At 45.4% G+C, this 18,347-nt stretch overlaps 1 protein-coding gene across 5 annotated transcripts in view; it reads left to right on the top strand.

The window, feature by feature from the left end:
* PRR5L (proline rich 5 like) overlaps positions 1-18,347 on the top strand; it is a 51,889-nt gene that overhangs the window by 14,630 nt on the left and 18,912 nt on the right. For all 5 annotated transcript variants that reach the window (XM_069784695.1, XM_069784690.1, XM_069784693.1 and 2 more), the window contains exons 4-6: positions 2,349-2,397; positions 13,953-14,010; positions 17,233-17,324. In XM_069784695.1, coding sequence (XP_069640796.1) covers positions 2,349-2,397; positions 13,953-14,010; positions 17,233-17,324 — 199 coding nt within the window. The remainder of the gene's footprint in view (positions 1-2,348; positions 2,398-13,952; positions 14,011-17,232; positions 17,325-18,347) is intronic.

The raw sequence follows: 18,347 nt of genomic DNA, 5'->3' as shown, positions 1-18,347 counted from the left end.
GTGTGCTCAGGTCAGAAGTCCTCAAGTTAAGTTTAACTCCTTGGAGCAGTCTTAATTCTCCATGGGACGAGTATTCCAGTGCAAGCCGGTGCTCCTTCCCACCCTTGCGAAAAGGCAGTGCGCTGGGCAGAATAGCTGTTTTGCCTGGGCTTGGTAGTGGCTGGACTGTGCTCTCTTCGTGGTGGTTCCTGAAGTGGATCTAGGGTGTTGACAGCCAGGTGAAGAGCAGGAAAGTCTTTGTGAATCGTGTGTGCCTTGTAAGCAGTGCTGGTGGTGGGAGGGGAGACGTCCTCTTCCACGGACAGGCGCTCCCAGGCAGCACTTGGAAGCGCTCACCTTGAAATACGTGATTAATGTTCCTGCAGGTGCCCTGAGCATTGGTTACATCTCCAAATGTCATTCTCTAAATAGGCCACTAACATTCAAGTAGCTCATTAATGCCCGTCTAAGGGGCAAAGCGCGTGCATCTGCGTGTATGTCTGTATGCACGCCTGCAGCCTCGCACCTCCGGCTCTCGCTGCAGCTCCCGACACGTTAGCTCTGTGTGCGCGAGGTGAATCTCTAGCTTGACTCTGGGCAAAAAGCCAGGCCTGTCAGATGGCCAACTATTGCGTGCCATTAGGTTGAGCTGGTGCGTTTTCCTTGTTTGTAGTTCTCCATTCAGCTCCACGGTGGAAGTTAGCAAATGCACTGCTTTAAGAGACTCGCAGATTCTGCACAGCGCTTAGTTATTTCACAGTGCGAAACGCAGGAGAGTTTTCAAGTAGGGATAGTAATGACAGGACCAGGAGATGAGCAGGTGGTAACATTTTGCTCTGGATTGCTGCCACCAAGTTTTTATCTTGCTGTGATTTGATATCATCTCACTGGATGCTTTTTTTTTTTTTTTTTTTTTTTTTTTTTTTTTTTTTTGTACTGCTGTGCAAGTCAGTTGTCACAGCAAGAGGAAATGTGAGAAATGCCGTTGGGAGATGGGATTTCAGAAGCAGGAGGTGACCTGGCTGCAATTAGGAGGAGACCCCGTCCCTTGGGTTCTCTCTAGGGTGCAAGCCTCTGGTTGCTGGTCTACCTGCGCGAAGTGAAGTCCTGCCATGGGCTTGTCAATCAACTGGTGGAGAGCCCCTTGGATTCTGCTGAAGCTGATGGGAGAGCTTCTGGAAAACAGGCCCCCAAAGACTTATCTGGTTTATCCATCTCATAGAAATAGAAATGTGCTTTGAGATGGGCAGGGTGAATATAACCGCTCTGAGAGAGAAAGAGTAAAGGCATTTGGGCATGCGAATAAATGTAGAAGTGTTACAAAATGGTTAGGAAGGAAGGTTGCTGTCAAAACTGACTTTCAGCAAAAATTAGGAAAAAAGTGGTGTAGTTTTGTTAGTAAGAACCCAGCCTGAGAACTGGATGGTCCCTGATTCAAATGCCGTTTTCGAGCACTCTTGATTATACTTCACGTTGGTGAACAGCAAATCTCTTAGAACAGAAAAAAAAATGCAATGTTTTGCAGTGGAAAGTGTTGAGAGCCTTTTAAATTTTAGGCAGAATTTACTGCTACAGAATTTATGCTCTGAGTCACTGAAAGCTGAAAGTGCAAATGCTCTGAACTTTGAGTTGTTTTTTTTAATGCTGCTTCTGATGTAAAACAATCCTGATTTTTATATTCAAGTTTTGAAATGGAAATATGTATTAGAATTTAAAACTTATATCACAGCCCAATTTAAAATCCAAGAGTTTTTATCAGAAATACTTGTTTAGAGTGGCTTCTGCTGGCATGTATTTAAAACACCTCTTGTTAAATTTCTAGAATTTCTTTCTTGAAAAATAAGTTTGTTTGTTTGTTTGTTTTTAAATGCGGTAGTCGTGGAAAAGCTGCAGCTTCTGCTTGTGTGTTTACTTCATTGCTCCTCACCTTATCCTCCCACCTTCTACTTCCAAGAGGAAAGGAAGTACACCATTAGGGAGATATGCTATTTTCAGTGAAATGAAAGGCATCTTGGTTTAAACAAAAAGCAGAAAAAATGATTAATTTCAAACTAAATAACTTCAAATTGTCTCCCCAACTTTCTGTGCATTCAGGGGGGTAATTTTTTTTTTTTTTTGCTTGTTCTAAGTTTATGGCTTATAAATAGAAGACTTCAGGGAAACTTTCATTCCTTCGTAATTTGAGAATAGCTTTTGTGGGCATTTGTAGAATATACATCTAAATGTAAAAGAAATCTAACTGTGGCCAAAACGACACAGTCACATATAGTCACGTAGCTTTGGTATGACTGGTAGTAAAGTGCGGCTATACCTGTAAGAAATGACCAGCAATGGCTGTTACTTCATGGCTGCATTCCTTCTGTCTACAGACGGCTGCTGAAGAGTGAACTTGGATCCTTCATCACAGATTACTTCCAGGTATTACATGATTTGCTTGCTTTCTTTTGAGGTTTGCTCTCTTCAGCTTTTTAGCCTATGAAAAAATTAGGACCCCTTTTTACATGCATGTAGCCTACTAGTTTCGTTTTTGTTTTGCTACAGAAGATGATGGAGGTATGGACGTTTTTAATGTGGGCCGTATAGCCTTGGGAGTAATCATATGTATGGGTGTATGTGCTAAATTAAGGATAATCTTCCTTTGCGCTTAAGAAAGGCTGCTAGTAGCCTGCCAAGGTCAAGAAGGAATTCATCACTTGAACTTTTTAAATAAGATGGGTTACCTTTTCGTAGTTTTTTTCACCCTTTTTCTCTAGTACAGAGAATTCAGGAGTAGGTTTTCTGCAACAGGGGCCAGCAAAGGGGAAGAGAAAAGATAATGGCTGTCTGTTTTGGGGGGGTGGAGGGGGCAGGGAAGGAAGTCCCTATCAGCAGGAAATCAACCTGGGTACTGTTTGCCTTTTAGTCCCACAAATACAAACGCAACCTGTGAAGAAGCGAAAGATGAAGGATGAGGGAAGACCTGATCAATCACAAACGTGAATAACTGTTATTGCCTTTTACTGATACTGTCCAGATAGACGGAGGTTCCAATGTAACCACATGAAAGTGTGCTGGATGATTTTGAGAGAGCGCTGATGGTTTTCAGTGTTGTAAGTTGTTCCAGTGTAGTGTTGATTAAAAAAAGGAGGAGGCTGCTGAAAACAAGAGGGTTTTCTTCCCTTTGAGTAAGAGAGAGAGAGAGGAAAAAAACCAAAACCATTTCAGTACTTTCTGAAGCGGCTGACGCTGCTGTGTACTGTGCTAACAGCTTAGAAAGGGGAAGAAAAAGACCAGTGTTGTTTCCTATCAGTATTAGATTACATGACTTAAAAAAAAATTCCCCATGCTGTGCTACCAAGTGAGAAGCAAACTCCTGCCCCAGGGGTAGTTCTGTTTCACTTCTTTAGACTCTATCTGCACAAGTCGTTTACTGGAAAGAGGCGGCTGCTGGCGCTGAATGGCAGGATGGTTCCTAGACCCCCAGTGGGGTCTGGTGGCAGCCTGGTGGAAAGGCTGTCAGCCTGCAGTGCAAAGTGCCTGGCTTAAGTGGAAATCTGCTACTGCTCCTGCTAATTTAAAACCAGGCAAATGAAAGTGGCCAATTGAAATTTGAAAGGTCTTGATCAGGTACCCATGTCCTACCATGTTAGGCACGGTGTGCGAGGCTGCAATAAGTAGGAAATGTGCAGAGGCAACTTCATGCACCCGTAAGCCTGAATGGAGTGTGGAGCTGAGCATGGACCGAGGGACGCAAGGTGCTGACGTATGACTGTTATCTTGTTCTGAAAAGTCAGAGTGTGCTGAAAGAGGCCTGGGTGGGTTCCAGCGCTGAGCGAGACACAGCTGCATCGTGTCGCTGCGCAAGAGGAGCTGACGACTGCTGGGGACCGGATGGCTCCCAGCGCTGGGGTTTGGATGGGTTGCTCTCTTCCTCCAGACTGTAAACCTCAAGCCTGTCACAGTTGTGCCAGGGCTAGCGGCCTTAGCTGAGACTCCTTAGATCTCTTAGTAATGTTGCTGACGACTGAAGAGACTGCTTAGGCTACAGTCCACTTGCTGCTGGAGGCTGGAGATCTATGTTGCATCCCTGTTAGCAAGCTGAGGGCATCTGGTCTTGTCCTGGGAGAAGGATCTGATCACCAGCACTGTTTTCTGCAAAAGCAGGAGCAAGAACTGTGCTCTTTCACCCCAATGACAGGGCTGTACTGTGTCAGCCACAGGCTGCAATGGCAACGTAGGTACTCAGCACTATGCTACTGCCCAGAGAGTGGTGGCCTTTGCCTTGAGAGCGTGCGGTGCTTACTTCTGAGTTTGTTTTTCTGTCAGTCTGTCTGTTCACACTTGTGCAAATACCTCAGCCTATACATATGAGTTCACCTGCAGCTGTTCTCCGACTAAAGCCACAGGGACTCAAATTTAATTTCTGGGATTTTTTTTTTTGCTCAACGTTAAAAGGAGTAACTTGGCATCTGTCAGACTTAGCCTGAAGTAAAACTCTTGGCGCTGGCAAGCCATGAGACAAACTGTGAGACAAAGGCTATTGTAGGAAGTGAGCTCTTTTCCCTGCTGTGAGGTAAGATGCAGACTTATTTCTGATTCTAGACTGACAGCGCGTGGCAGCGATAAAAGTTACTACTCCCTCCTGAATGTCTTTACCCAAAAATCCTTGGGCAGTGGAGTGGGGCAAGACTATTTATGTGCCAAAGAAGGGCTGACGACATTATTTCATTTGTTTGTGGGTTCAGTTTCACTGCTGATGCTAGCTGATTGACAGCAATACTGCTGCCACCAAAATGAGCAGAGTTGAATCAGGCTGCTGATTTGGCTGAAAAATAATCTTGGGGGGGTGGGGGGGAAGTTTTCAGCTACTTCCTTTGACTTGTTGTGCTCATGACCTCTGACATGGGGGAGGTGATGGGAGCGGGTCACCAGGATGGGGAGTGGAGTGGAAGTGCACCTTTTGGCAGCGACTGCCTCCTCCATCTGTTAAAGCCCACTGAACAGCTATCCCGAGAACCAAGTTTACTGTTCTCTTAGGTTGAAATGGCCCTTGAAGTATCTGCTTTCATGTGTACCCAGGCAGTTTCAAATATCCTAGCAGGAATTAGAGCAACTAACTGGATCCTGTAATATTTAGATGTGATAAATTGACTTAAGCATTTTCCATTTCTTATGCCACAGCACTTGTAATAGGAGCCACTAAGATAATTTTTAAAATCACGTTTTCCATGGTTTTAAGAGTTCTGGCTCTTACACAACGTATATTTTATACATGCACACGTGCACAATTTTTCTAACCACTGAATATTTAAGACTAAAATGGGGCAGAGCTTTTATAGTGAGACAAATCTACCTTTGTGATCTTGACTTGATTACTCACAAGTCCTTTTCACCAACAGTCATGCAAATTACTAGTGTTTAGATCCTGAAGTTGCTAAAGGAATGTATAGGAAATGGATGGGGTTTAGGCAGTCTTTCTCTGCTACCGAACCATCATCATACCAGATGAGTTACTGAGTCTGTTTTGTATTTGAAAGAGAAATGTTAATTCCTGTAAGGGTTTCGGTGGAAACTCAGATGTTTCATTCTGAAGTGATTTGTGTTTATAAATCTTCTGTTTTAGCAAGCCTTTTATATATACAAGCCATCTCCTTGGATCAGAGTCTGAGTGTAAATGCCAGAAAGTTGGGACTTGTAATATTTACTGCAGATCTGCCTGAAAGCAATGCTTCCTGCTCCGGGTTTTCCAGTACCGACTTTGCCCACGAACAGATCTGATGGTTTCCTGCTGCTGAAAAGGGACACTTTGTGCCCACCCCTCTGCTCGGTAACCCAGCAGGGCACCATGGTTCTCTGGTGGTCAGCTGAACTGTAACAGGGAGGAATCCTATGATCATGGAAAGTAAGAGGCTGGGATTTGGAGGAACGGGGTGTATTGGTGATTGGGACTTCTCTAGGGCAGCTGTAAGATTTTTCAGATAAGCTCCCTTAATTTTCATGCTGTCTGACCCTTGTAGTTGTGGAGAAAATTTTTGAAATATAAAATTAGTGAGTGTTGATAAATTGAGGCATTATCTTCCTGATTCTGCAAACAGCCTGAAACAAAACCTTTGGAAAGGATGAACTGTTTCTTTTCACTCTCTGGAGGCTTGTTAATCTCGAAACTCACAGGGGAAAATGGAAATGCTAGCTATTTCACAGCTAACCACTTTAGCAGAACTGCCCTGTTTATGCATATTAACTCCAAATTGTCTCCTCCGGAGGTGGAGAGACCCGATCCCTTCCCAAGCACTGTAACATCTCCCAGCGCCCACGGGCGGCACGTGCAGAAATTCGGACGCCCAGCGTTGATGCCTCTCCAGCCTGACGTCCTCTGCCCGCGCCGGCAGAGCTGGTACCTGAGGGACGGCGAGTGGACTGCGTTTCCTCACTTAACCCCACGAGAACTTTGATGTTTTAAAACCAGAAGCAAAGCTGTTACATAATTTCCAGCCTGCTGCAGCGAAGAGCTGCCGGAGGCAACGAGTCCTGACTCAGAATCAGGCCCGGCTTGCTGTTCGTATGCAAAACCATAGAAACTGCAAAGTGCGAGCGCCCGTGTCGCTGGGGTGTCGAGCAAAATCGAAATAGCGAGATGATAACGGGGAGCTGTGAAAGTAAGCAGCAGCGGCGACCAGGCAAGCCGAGATCCAAGCTGAAACTGCTTTTGTCCTCGCTCTTTGGAGCGGTCAGGAGTAGGACTGGTGAACCTTGCTGTGGTCAGAGTCCCTCTCGCTGTAGGTTAGCTGGCCATGGTAGGGAGAAACGCGCTCCTCCCTCTGCTGTGGCACCGTAAAGCTTTTGCTGCATTTCTTTTTGGGACTCCAGCCCATCCAGCATCCCTCGTGAGCGCGTCCTCTCCTCGGAAAGGCTGCTTTGTAAAGCCACGCTAACAGCTGAAAATGCTGCGTGTCCCTCTCCCCTGCTTAATCAAAGAGAAAAAAACCTGGTGCACGTGACATTTCTTTCCTTGGAGCCAGGTTTCTACTTCTACCTGTTTCGCGGCAAGGCAAGAGTTGTGCAGGTTTTTGGAGTGACGGTTATCGCTGGATAAAGGCAGCTCTAGCTCTTCTCTGGCCAAGTGCCGTCTCCTGCCTGCAGCAGCTCGGCCGCTGCACAAGGGGAGAGAATTCACACTTGTGTGATTTGCAGAGCTCAGCCATACGTCTGCAATACACTTTTGGGTCAAGCTGGTCTCTATAATTGTATTTCTCTCCTCGCTGGCTGGGAACCCCTGTTCATGCAGGTCTGCTAATTATTTCTGCTTCATCTGGTGCTTTCTAGGACTGAGCTTTCATGGACCAGCTCCAGAGACTCCATGGCAACCGCCCAGCTTCGTTATCACGGACGAGGTCACCCGGCCAAGCGGAGGACCTGGTCCTGGGTGGCAGTGGCAGCAGGGACGCCTGCTTTCGGGTCCTCGGCTCTACAGGCGTGCGTGATTCACCTGAAACGGTGCCCGGCCGCTAACGCTCAAAGCGTGGCGTGGGACGGCGACCGTGCCCTGGCTGAGCGGGGCTCCCGCCTGGACTGGTGACTCGCCAGTGCAGAACTGGGGGAGCCGGCGGCGGGATTTTCCCATCGCTGCTGTCTCACTGGCGCGTCGTGGTCTAGATCAGTGCTGCCTACTCGGTCTGCCTGGTCTGCTCGCCTTCTTACTCTCCCTGCCTCACTTTCTGTCTTTAAGTGGGCTTTCTTTTTTACCTGTTTTGAACAAAGCTGTCTCTAGAAGAGTCATTTTAGGATGCTACTTCATATTTATCTTGCAGTTTGTTCTCTGTGTAGGATCGAAATGATCTCTATGCTTCTGTCACTATTTCCCCTCTTTCTAGAGAAGGAAAAAAGGATGGGGGATGCTCCAGGTATGAGATGCTGCAGCTCACACAGATTTGCATTTTGTAAAACACTGCCAAGAAGTAGGTAGGTGTTTGTGTGCAACTGGCAATAGCTTTGTAGAAAATACTTGTTGAGTAGGTTTGGGTGATGCTTTCTTTTCTCAAATTAACGTCAGATTATCCAAGAAACGGTGTCTATGCGCCTGCAGAGCCTGTCAAAGTGTGGTTTAACACTAGAACACAAAGCCTCAGTTGGCTAGAAGAGGGGGCTGCATTTAAGAAATGCTGTAAAGTGTCAAAGAAAAACTGGGTTTTTTTCACCCAGCAAAATGGGGTCAATTATTTTGATTTTGCTCTGAATCAGCTTACTCCCGTTCCAAGCTTATGTTTTTGTTTGAACTAGTATTAATTTGTTAATTTTAATGTGGCTTTTTAAAGGCATACTGGCCATATTCGGCTTGGAGGCATGAAAGGAAAACAGAATTTGGCTGTCATTAAGTGGATGCTCATGTAAACTTCCCACCTGCAAGAGCAGTGGCTTATTGGGAAACAGTAATATTTTTGATTAGCAGGAGAATTCCTTTGTGCCTTGCTAGACTGCAGAGATAAGGCTTTCAGGTGAGATGTGAAGTCTCCTGTGATGGCTTGAGCCTCCTTGATGCTTTCTGTGGAGCTGCTGCCAAAACTACTTAGCTGCTTTTTGCCACCCTTCACCTTGAATGTACCACCCACAGCCCAGCAAGCTGTGCTAGTGGCAGGGCTATCACCTCAAAATCCTTCCTGTTGGTTCTGCCTGGCAAAGTCAGATGGGTACCATTTTGCCCGGATCATCGCGGGTGCCCTCCCAGCAAGGGCCTCCATGGTCCCTGTTGGGGATGACCAGCTCCTGACAAGGTGGAAGGAGGGAGAAGGTGCCCGTCACTGCTGGCACTGCTGGTTTGGGAGAGGAACCCAACTGCTGCGCCTGGGACAGCGTCCACCTTCAGTCGTTGTACTGGGGGAACTGGAATTGCTCCTCTGGGTACAGGTGGAGAAACTCGCCTCAATTTCTCTAACAGGGGAGGGGAAAATATCCGTGCCGGGAAAAAGAAGGAATTAACTGGAAAGTGTCTACATTTACAGCATAGTGTGTGACTACCTTCAGCTTTTTTTTTTTTTTTTTTTTATTCCCAGTGATTTCAGTGCAGCTTACTTTGCAAGAGTAGCAAGCACATGCATGTTGTGGGAGAGTCTTTGCTGAGGAAAAAATGAAAAGTGATTTTTCTGGAGCTTTGAATCCTGTCTTCTAAAATTCAGGGCATTTGAAAACTTACTTAAAGGCTTTTCTGTTAGCTGCACTTCTTGGTGGTATACCTGAAACAGCTATTGTGGTTTTCTGAGAAAAGTAGGGGGGGTTTCAACCTGCGAGACTTCACAAGCTCACTTCTCTCTGCCGCAAAACATCTCTCCAAATTTCTCGACAGCACGTTCACGTGGGGGGTTAACCCGGGGCTTTACTTCTCTGCGGTGCACGCTTCACCCTAGCGAGAGCAGGGGCAGGTCTGCAGCACCCGCAGGGAGCGTAGAGCAGCCGGTGGTGTCCCAACAGCAGGGTGAGGGCTTCACCCTGGGCATCCAGGGAAAGCTGGTTTGGGAAGGGAATCACTGCCTCCCCAAGTGCCCAGTTCAGCTGTAATTGCAAAAAGACGGAAGGTGGCAGCTAAACTTTTTCAAATAAATGTGCCCTTCAAGCTCACTTGGTGTGAGTCTTTATCTGGTCTTGCTTGCAAAGAAAAGATTTATTTTTCCTCTTAGCTCTGTGCCTCTGTGTTGCCTCTGGCAACCAGGGATAAAGCAGTAAAATGAGACTTGTAATCTAGACAAGGTCTGATACAGACCTCCGCTGCGGCTGCATTTATTAGATTTGTCAGCAAACCCTGTAGGGTTTTTTTAATGAAAATTCACCTGTCTGGCTTGATCTGAAGGGGTAATGTTCAGACTGAATCCATTTCTGAGCCTGTGACTTTAGCAGAAAAGACAGATAAATAAAATTTCCAGATATTTTTAAGATGGGGAGAAGGGAAATGAAGTGTGGTGGTGGTTGTTTTTTTTTTAAAAAAAGTCTCTCTCTTCCACAGGAAAAGGAAAAATTTGAGAGGATAATTGAAACATCTGCAGTAACTACAGGGAGCTAAGCTTTTTTTTTTTTTTTGGAAACCTTAGGAATGAGATGATGCAATCTATTTAGCACGTGGAATTACTGATAATACATTCATAAGACCATTATAAATTCTTTACTACAGAGTGAGGATTAATATATGTATTTTTAATAGATAGAACTGTGCTGCCCATAAAGGTGTACAAATGTGTATTTTGTTTGCTGACATAGCTGTAAAGTACAAAAAAAAAATCTCTGAAAGTAGAAAGCATCAATAGTACTAACTTATAAGCAAAGTAGCTGGAAGATTGTTTTCACAGTGCTCAGGAAGCCTATGTAAGTTGAAACCTAATGTTCTAGTGCAGCTAGAGAAGGAATTAATATTTCTTGAGAGAAACACAAGAAAATAGGCGTGACACCCTCATATATATATATATATGCGTATATACTTTTTATTATATAGTAGTTTAAAATGACACAGCATTAAAAACCAGCTGTATATTTTCTCTGCAATATATGAGAGGTAATTACCTTGAGCTATAGGTTGAAAAAGAAAGAATTTAAGTACTTAACTAATGAACTGAAAGCATTTGGAGGGATTAAAGTGCAATATCACTCCAAATGTTATCTTATTGTTCAGGCAGAAAAATATTTACAGCATAAATGGGTTTCACTTATTTTTCCCCTCACAATTTTTTCCATTCCAGATTTCTTCCTCCCTCCTTTTTCACTTTGTTTTTTTTTTTTTCCTGGAAGGTCTGTCTTTGTTGTTGTTGGCCAGAGCCTAGTGTGTGTAGTCCTTTACTTCTGCTGAACAAATGTAAAATTTGAATGGAGATCCCAACAACTTCGCATTTCCCTCCAAAGCCTGTATTTTTGCTAGAGAAGCTTTGCAAAATAGTCACCTTCCATTAGTTTGGAAACGTTGGAGTTTTTTTTCATCGTGTGAACGTATTTATCCAACTTGCTAATTGCTGCTGTCGTTGCCCAGGTGTCTCCCAGGCACGTTCTCTTTGCAGCTCGCCCATCCTTTCGCAGCCCCGTTCCTCCCGCGCTCTGCTGCGAGCTCCGGCTCTCTCTCTCAACCCTAGCTCTCGCCTGAACTGAGGAGCGAGCCCTAGACAAAGCCCCCCAGCCATTAAAAATTTCTTATTGACAAGTTACTTCTACTCCCTGTGGCTTCCTTTCACAGCCCTTTGTCACGTCGGCGATGATGAATAAATCGGAAAATAGGTTTCCGCAGGAAGGCTGGGGGAAGGCCAGAATCCAAAAAAACACAGAAAGTGGACTTTTTTTCAGAATAAACGTATGGGTTTTTGGCTAAAAAAAGTAACCTGTTGTAAGCGGGGTGGGATCCAACCGGTCACGGAGGTGGTGGGAGCCACCGGTCCCTCAGGGGTGCGTGTGCTGCTGGAGGTTCTTCCACTCCTGCTGACCCGGGTGGGCACTGGTGTCATGGAAGGGGTCAGCGAAGACGGAGTCGTACCTTCCTGAACGGACAACCGCCCGCTACACGAGGCCTAGAAGCATCTGCGGTATTGCCAGAGAGCTCTGCATTCTGCCTGCTGGCTTCCACGGCTTTTCAGCCGCGCTCAATGAGTCGTTTGTACACTGCGAGCGGGTTCGGAAGGTCACGTGCAAAAGTGCTTTGGGTTCTCCACGTGGTCACCTGTGTGCAGCATAGCAATTTTAGCGTGTTCCTCTGACAAACAGGGCTGTTCAAGTCGGCTCTGATTCCTGGGCTGAAATTCCTAGGATTGTTTAATAGTATAGTATTGTAATTTGTTTATAGCTTGACTGTACTCATAGCATGGGTAGAATTGCTTTTGTACTCTGCTAGAGCTAGTAGAGGTCAAAGTCTTCTGACTTGGATGGGCGGTTCAAATAATACAGTTTCATCCCAAGTGTTGCTCCTAAAATGCTCTGGTTTTGTTGTGTAACTAATTTAAAAGGAAACTAAATTCTACATTATTTTGGGAATAAGAGCATGCTAAATATTTTTGGGTTTGAATTCTGAAAAAAAAGCCACCTGCTAGCAGGACCAAATTACCTTAATTACAAGCATGACCATTAATTATTTTTCCCTTGTATGCCCCATACAAGATTTAACCGTTATTGCTACTAACAGAGCTTATGGTGAACTGGATGGGCATTCCTCCTTATGTCGTGACTGAACTCTGGATACATGTTAGGGGATGCAGGATTTTTTTTTTTTTTAAAGCAGTGCCTCAAAAGTACTTACATCTGACTCATTTAAGACAAGTAAGCCATTGTAGCAAAGCATGAGTTAATGTTTTAATGTGGATGAAGTAGCCATGAGATGGGACAACAGTCAAGGAAAGGTACCTATTTCCTCTCTGCTGTGTAATACCATGCTTTTTTCACACCACAAGGAAGACAACGTCCATACAGTCTTGTCTTGAGATGAAACTTTTCATCATTTTTTTCATGAAACCTACCTGACAGCTTTCTGAATATAAATTCTCCACTGGGAAAACGCATCCAGAGATGTTTCTTTACTGATAGGATGTGTGATGGTCTCTTCAGTCCCTCAGCCTCACCCTACTTGGAGAAGACTTCTGGAGCCTGTTTGATTAGATACTGTTTAACAAAGAGCTCTTCCTTTTCAGTGACGTCTGATGCTAGCAGGTAGGACTCTCGAGTGTACCAGTATGAGCAGAGAATGTCACAGAGCAACATTTCCTTCTTTTTACTCCCTTCAACAGCACCCCAGCTGAGTATCACTCCTTGTCGTAGGGAGGATGCAGAGGTGTGCTGCTCTCTTTGGGGTGGCTTTTACAACCTGCTTGTGGGTGCCACGAAGGAGCCAGCCCGGTTTATGGTTGCAGGAGGCAGGTCTACCATCCAGAGCAGCAGCACAAGGGCAGGTGGGTGGTATGGCAGCTCATCGGGAGGCCCTGGTGGTGTCCAGGCAGTGATGTGACGGCAGCGTCCATTGGGACTGAAAAAAGCTGCGCCTTGCTCCTCAGCTGATGGAAGGTTGAAAGGTGCGGCTTTGACCCGGTTAGCCATTAAAAAAACAAGCTGGAGGATGAACGTGAGGGAGAGAGAGGTCTCTGAATATTGTGCGCTACCCTGATACCAAATCCTTTCAGGAGGACAGAAGGCTTTATTCTCTGTCAATACAATCTCTGTGGTAGGACCGAACCTCTTAGGATGCAGCAGTAGTGTGTTATGTGGTGATAGCAGCTTCTTTCTCCGGGATTCTCTAGTGCTGTTGGGAGAACAAAAACGTAGTTGGTTTTTTTGCACCACTTTTATGTTTGGGGAAATGGAAACAGAAAGCTTACCAGATATTTAGATGTCCCAAACTGCAGAAAGGCACATTGATATCTTGATCTGTCTGGTCTGTGACAGTTAAGTTTATCTAGAAAGACTAGCTCCTGCTGCTTCTTCTGCGGCTTGGGACTGCATACTGAGATGATCCAACTGCTCAATATAGCACAAGAAATATAGCCTTATAGAAAGATAATAGGTAGGAATAGAGAAGTAAGGATTAGGGAGCTGAACTGGCTTACTGTGCAGTCAGGCAAGCACTGAGCTAGTACAAAGGAAGAAGAGAGTGGGACATTTTGGTAGCGTTTGGCCCTTTGATCACCTCCATCGTATGGCTGAGGTATAGCTTATGTGGCTGCACTCTTACGCTGAGAACCATTTTATTTTCTTGCCTCCCTCCCTGTGACCCAGGACATGTCCTTCCTCCCCACTTCTGGCAGGTGTTTTAACTATCTGCGGTGTCTGTTGTGTTCTCATGTATGGCTGAACAAGACAGGGTTAATGAATGTGCAGCACTCAGTGAGACCAGGTCTGGTGGCAGTGCTGGGAGAAAGTGCTACAATTTGACTAATCTTTAGATAACTGCATGTAAAGTAGATAACGTCTGAAAAAAATTATTCTTCCATGTTTATTTGAAATGTCAGAAAAGGCAAAAATGCATGTCTCTCTCTCTTCTTTCTTGGCAGAACCAGCTCCTTGCGAAAGGCTTGCTGTTTATAGAGGAGAAGGTTAAGCTGTGTGAAGGCAAGTATAGTAAGAAACCCTTTCTGGAAGGGAGTTCTGCTTTGATGTTTGGTCAGACAAGATGATTTGCATATCTGGAAAGCGTACAGCCCTTTCTGGTACTGCCTTAGGGCATCACAACCTCTCAGGAGCCAGATTGCGCTGCAGCCCTTGTGAGGCTTGAGGGATGGTGGGCTGTTTGAACAGCCACGTAGCTGCTACACTCCCACCAGCCGTGGCTTCTTCACGAGAGCAGAAATGTGAGTCTTGTGGCAGTTGAACCTGGGCTCAAAGCAGTTCTGGGCTTGACATGGATCCTGTTGCAAAACTGCTGAGAGCTGCCTTCTGCCTTTTATTTCTCAATGTGATTTGCAGCTCAATATGAGCACGATTTTGGTTACTGTGTCATGCTTTTGAGAGCTGAACTAACAGGCTTTGTGTAAATTTAAAGAAAAAACAGTCACTTGGGTGGGAATGAAATCCGTCAGGAAACAATTTGATCACACATGAAGTTCTGTTCAAACCACTGGGGTACAGATGCTTGCTACCGCAGAGCCCGTGGACGAAGGCCAGCGTGGAGCAGTGACTCTCAGTGTCGGGTGTGGGGGGAGTTACTCACATTTATTAACTGTTTGCTCAAGCAGAGTGAGCTGTCTAGAGCACGTCTTTTATTCAAAACTAGGCTGCTGTTTGATTTGACCCAGTTTTGTAGCCTGTAGGGCAGATCCCTTGCTAATCACCAGCCTGCTGTATCTGGGTCATTAAATGCCAATAGACGCTTCCAATCTCACGTCATTGTTGGTGCTGGATTCCTCCACACCATTCTTCACCAAGTGACTTCACCTGGCCAGCAGGCTGTAGGACTCAGACCCTGAAGGAGCTGTGTAGTTGCCGGCCTCCTGCTTGGTGTGTGCTGCTTTGGCACTGGCCCGGTAAAGGAGATAAAAAGGCAGACTCATGCATTTTTCCCCAAGGTGGGTACCTGCCCTGCCTCTGCCAGCTCTTCAGAACGAATGCTGCGCAGCATATCATAGGTTTTGGTTTTTGTATTCATATAAAACTATGCCAATACCTGGTTTAGCATTATGAAAATTGAGTTCTAGCTCAATAAGCTGAGAGCTGCCCGGGAGTAGTTTGCAGCTGTTCAAGTATTTTGGGTAGGATGAAGTTTCCCAGGCAGACAGCAAAGCCCTCTTCCTATGCCTTGTTTTTTTGTCCCTAGTTGGAAGTGACACTGGAGCCACGTTGACCGTGCAGGCTGGCATCTCTGCAGGAGATGACTCACGGACACCTTTCTTTCATAATGTGTCGGGTTGTTGCAGGTCTTGTGGTCACAGCAACAAGAACTTCTTGTACATACTTCTCGGTTAGCTCTGTCTTCCTGGAAAATTTCTACTGTCCCAGTACTCGGAGACAGAATAATGTTCTTGCTGGAGGGCATGGCAATGTTCTGCTGTGTCTGTTTTTCAAATCACAGCCTCTTATTTTAATGTGATTTTTCTTTATACAGTCTGTCAATCTTTTTCAATGCCTATAGGTTTTATGATTTCTTGAAGAAACAAACTATTCCCCCTCCCCCTTCAGAAGGAGAAGCGATCTATGACATTTCATTCTGGCTCCACACACCAAAGCACTGCAGTCCTGGGAAAGGAGGCAGAGGAGGGAAAAATTTAAACATTCAATTAGTCTGTTTCCTGTTGTCTTTTTCACTAACAGTTGGCAGTTTCTGGTAATGGGTAGCTGTTATGGGGGTAGGTGTAGGTGCTTGTCTGCCTGCAGTTCCAGTTTGGAAGCCGGCAAACTGCCGTACCCGACACGGTGAAGCCTCCCTCTGAACCCTCCGGCAGTCGTCGGTGGACTCTCTGCTCAAAAAGAAATGTCTGCAGGATCTGGTTCTGCTGGCTCTCTGCTCTCTGGCCGTGTCCTAAGCAGCACAACCCACGGGCAAGCACAGTGAAAGCCCGTGGGGAAGTCTCCAGACGGGGAAAGCACTTCAGTAGACAGTGATAAGGCTCCTTTGAGTTGCAATTTTACATCTGTTCCAGTTCCTCATGTAGGGCCTCTAGTCCCCTGGAGGCTGAGCCTTCAAAGCTGTCTTGAGCAGGCATCTTCCATTACTGCTCCTTGAGCCTTGACTGCTTGCAAGCTCCAGCTGAGGCTCTGTGGAAGGTGTTCTGAAAAATCCTTTTGTCAGAAACTTGTGTTATTAAACCTGGATCTGTATCTGCACCTGAAATTTCCGGGGAATGGATCTAAAATTTGAAAAAACATTGCGAACCTTTGGCCTTTGGGATGGGGAAAAATCTAAAAACTTAGAAGTTTTGGGCCCAAATGCTGAGGAATGCACAGCTCTGTAAGTCAAGCCTGTGAGCATAATTTAAAATGTCTATTCAAACAATTATGTTCAGTAAAACATTTTTTGTTAATAATAGGCTTTTGACCACAGTTGTATTCCTGTTATGGGAATCACGAGTTGCGTAACTTGGTCCACCTTCATTTTAAATACCCGCTTACGTTTGGGGGTGTTTGTTGGTGTCGGAGCCATGTGAAGGGTGGCCACAAGCGGATTTCATTGGGAAACCTTCGCAAGCACCACGCTTGAGAGGAGCGCAGCGGCTTTGTGGCTTGTCAGGGTCCTGACTGCTGTGTCTGTGCTTGGGAGTGGGGGGGTGCCGGAGGGGGCTCAGCTCTTCTAAATGGTCTCCCTGCCTCAGTTGCTGTAGAACAGTTGATGTTGGCCGTGACCTGCTGGTTTTCTGATTCCGCTGCTAACGTGCGGCCGTGCTCCCGCGCTGGTTGAGCACGCGAACTGTGAGCTGTGATGCTACACAATCCTTTGCCGCGGAGTTAAAAGCCTCCGGTTGAAGAGGGGCTTCTTGTTGGAATTGGTCCCGTGTTTTGCACAGAGCTGTCTTCTTTGCAGTATGTGACAGAGCGATTTATGGTCACAGCCCTGTGTCTCTGTCAGTTAAGGTGAAGCTTAGAATCATAGAATCATTTAGGTTGGAAAAGACCTTCAAGATCATCGAGTCCAGCCATTAACCATGCCCACTAAACCATGTCGTGAAGTACCCTGTTGACTCGCTTTCTCAGCTGAATGATGTCCTGTTTGGGGTGGAAACTGTGTATGTGAAGGGTGGGTTTGTATCTCTTATTTGGGGACTTAGAGAGTAGCGGGAAAATTCAACTTGATTTTAGCATCCCTGTCGCTAAAGCTCTTGCTCCCAATGTCTGTTTTCGTAGGTGAGGATCGCATTGATGTCCTGTCTGAAATCTGGGATCACTATTTTACGGAGACTCTTCCTACACTCCAGGCAATATTCTACCCAGTCCAGGTGATCTTAATTATAATTCAGTCTTCAGTCAGGTGAGGCAATGTCACTGCAATGTCTCCTAACGGCACATGGAAACTTCTCTTCTGTTCCAGCAGCACTGTTTGGCCAGTGGCTAAACAGGTCTCAAAACCTTTAAACTAAATCTGGGAGGAGGTAGAGTTTGCCCAAGTCAGCATTAACTGTGTAAGAAGGACTGCTAAAGTCTACTGGGCAGGCACAGTGTTTTGGGCTGAGTTTATTCCCATTTGTCTACCCTCTGTGCTTAGCTAAGCTTGAATGCTGAAACTACTGGACTATACCTTGTCTAGGCAAGCTCTGGGCCATTTTTATTTACAGTTCGTCCGTTTTTAAACTGTTGGGACTGTTGGTGCAGATGACAACACCAACAACTTGTCTTCAGAGGGACAAATCTGAGGACTAGATCAGGAGAAAATCTGTTTAACTAGTCCTAACTACTTTTGGAGGGCTTATGTCCCAGTTGTGCCTTTGGAAAATCCTCTGTTGGGTTTTTTGAAGCTTTAATAAGGGGACAAGTAAATTTATGGGTAGAGGATGAATGAACAACTTTATGTAAGACCTGTTGACGCTGAGTGTTTTAGAAGCTGAGTATCCCATCAGAAGTGTTGAACTGTATCATTTTTTAAGGTAGTTTTAGTCAGGCTTTCCATATGAGCAGTCTAATTACCTCCCCAGCCTATTTTGATCTTCTCTTCCATCAGAGAAAAAAAAATAAATGTACCTCATGAGGAGACTGACGTTCTTGGAAATGCTAGCCTCCTCCTCTTGACTTTTGCCTCTTCCACAGGACTTGCTTTCCAGAGCCTTTTAAATTTTTTTTCCTTTGTATTGTTTCAAAGGCAGCAGGTAAAGCTCAAAGGTTGCACTTTTCCTCTAATCCTGTTAAAGTTGGCCTTTCCTAAAAGAGAAAGGACTTCTGAAAAGACAGACACTAACCTTTATACTGTGTTTATTTTTATTCTTTCCTTGCTGCAGATGCTTTAAGGTAGGTGTTTGGCAGGTAAA

Source organism: Haliaeetus albicilla, chromosome 5 (genome assembly GCF_947461875.1).
Source record: "Haliaeetus albicilla chromosome 5, bHalAlb1.1, whole genome shotgun sequence".
Lineage (NCBI taxonomy): Eukaryota > Metazoa > Chordata > Aves > Accipitriformes > Accipitridae > Haliaeetus > Haliaeetus albicilla.
This window is presented reverse-complemented; position numbering and strand designations above follow the sequence as displayed.